The 1,261-nt window shown below is 56.5% G+C and overlaps 1 protein-coding gene across 1 annotated transcript in view; it reads right to left on the bottom strand.

The window, feature by feature from the left end:
* Positions 1 to 23: 23 nt before the first annotated feature.
* The window catches only part of LOC110026391 (cellulose synthase-like protein D2), a 6,146-nt gene continuing 4,908 nt past the window's right edge, over positions 24 to 1,261 (bottom strand). Inside the window, 1 exon segment of the mRNA XM_020727308.1 lies at positions 24 to 1,246. Coding sequence (XP_020582967.1) covers positions 24 to 1,246 — 1,223 coding nt within the window.

The raw sequence follows: 1,261 nt of genomic DNA, 5'->3' as shown, positions 1-1,261 counted from the left end.
GGGAGAATCGAGGAAGGGGATGTTCAGGGGAAAGAGAAGGAGCCACCAATCTGAGAATTTGCCGAAGGGGGATTGATAGCGACCCAGAGCAGCGAGATGGTGATGGCTATAAGGCCCGACCAAACGAAGACAATCGTGGGCGTCCTCCCTCTCCTTCCCATCAACCCTTTCGCAAATGGGTAGAGGTGAGCAAGCACCCATACGCTGAAGAACACTCCACCAAGTAGCCGACTCCACTGCGGTATCACCGAGTAGATAGTCCTGCTCACCCCCACGGCTATTGCGATCAAGTTCACCATCATGATGGTGAGCGGAGGGATCATGAGCGATGTCCATTTAACCACATAGAGATCTGCAAACTCATCATCATTCTCATCTCCAGCAGACTTGGAAGTAAGCGTGAAAGAAATCTCAATCCCAGCCACGACCTTGAGAAGACCCTGTAGCACGGCTGCAAGGTGGGCGCTTGTACCGCCAATGAGCCAGAACTGCTCGTTGCGCCACCACTCTTCAAGCTCAATGCCCGACCACCGGATTTCTAGAATGGCCAGCAGGCATAGGCAGACGGTGATAGTGAGGAGGTATGCGAGGAAAGTAACGTTAAGCGTCTGCACAATGAACTGGCCGGAGAAGAGCGAGAGCGCAGGGAGGAAGCAGTAGACGATGAGGAAAAAAGAGGTGAAGGGATAGATACCGACGTTAAGGTACGCGATGCGCTGTAAAAACTTCATCTTTGGGCTTGCAAGCAGCGCGTTGTTGCGGGAAAAGAATATTTCTACCGAACCCGTGGCCCAACGGAGGACTTGGTGCAGCCGATCAGTGAGATTGATGGGCGCGGTACCACGGAAGGCGTCGCGCTTGGTGACGCAGTAGATGGAGCGCCAACCACGGTTGTGCATCCGGTAGCCAGTCACAACATCCTCCGTGACCGAGCCGTAGATCCACCCAACCCTGTTTCCCCACTCCGTCTTGTCCTCGTACCAGCACGACACCACGCTGATCGCCTCCGCGACAGTGGATGCGTCGAGCGGGTCACGTGGGATAGTCAGAGCGCCGGCCGGGCGGCCGTTCTTCACCGAGGGGTGGTCGGCGAGGGGCCGTCCCTGGAACTCAGCCACTGGGATAGAATCCACTAGAAAGCTCGAGTTACCGAATTTGCTGGAGAAGGAGGAAAGGGGCATCATTTCCTCATCGTCGTCATCGGGCATGCGAAGGGCGCGGGAGGCAGAGGAGTCTTCGTTCGCGACGCGGCGGGGGGGAG

Source organism: Phalaenopsis equestris, unplaced genomic scaffold (genome assembly GCF_001263595.1).
Source record: "Phalaenopsis equestris unplaced genomic scaffold, ASM126359v1 Scaffold000369, whole genome shotgun sequence".
Lineage (NCBI taxonomy): Eukaryota > Viridiplantae > Streptophyta > Magnoliopsida > Asparagales > Orchidaceae > Phalaenopsis > Phalaenopsis equestris.
This window is presented reverse-complemented; position numbering and strand designations above follow the sequence as displayed.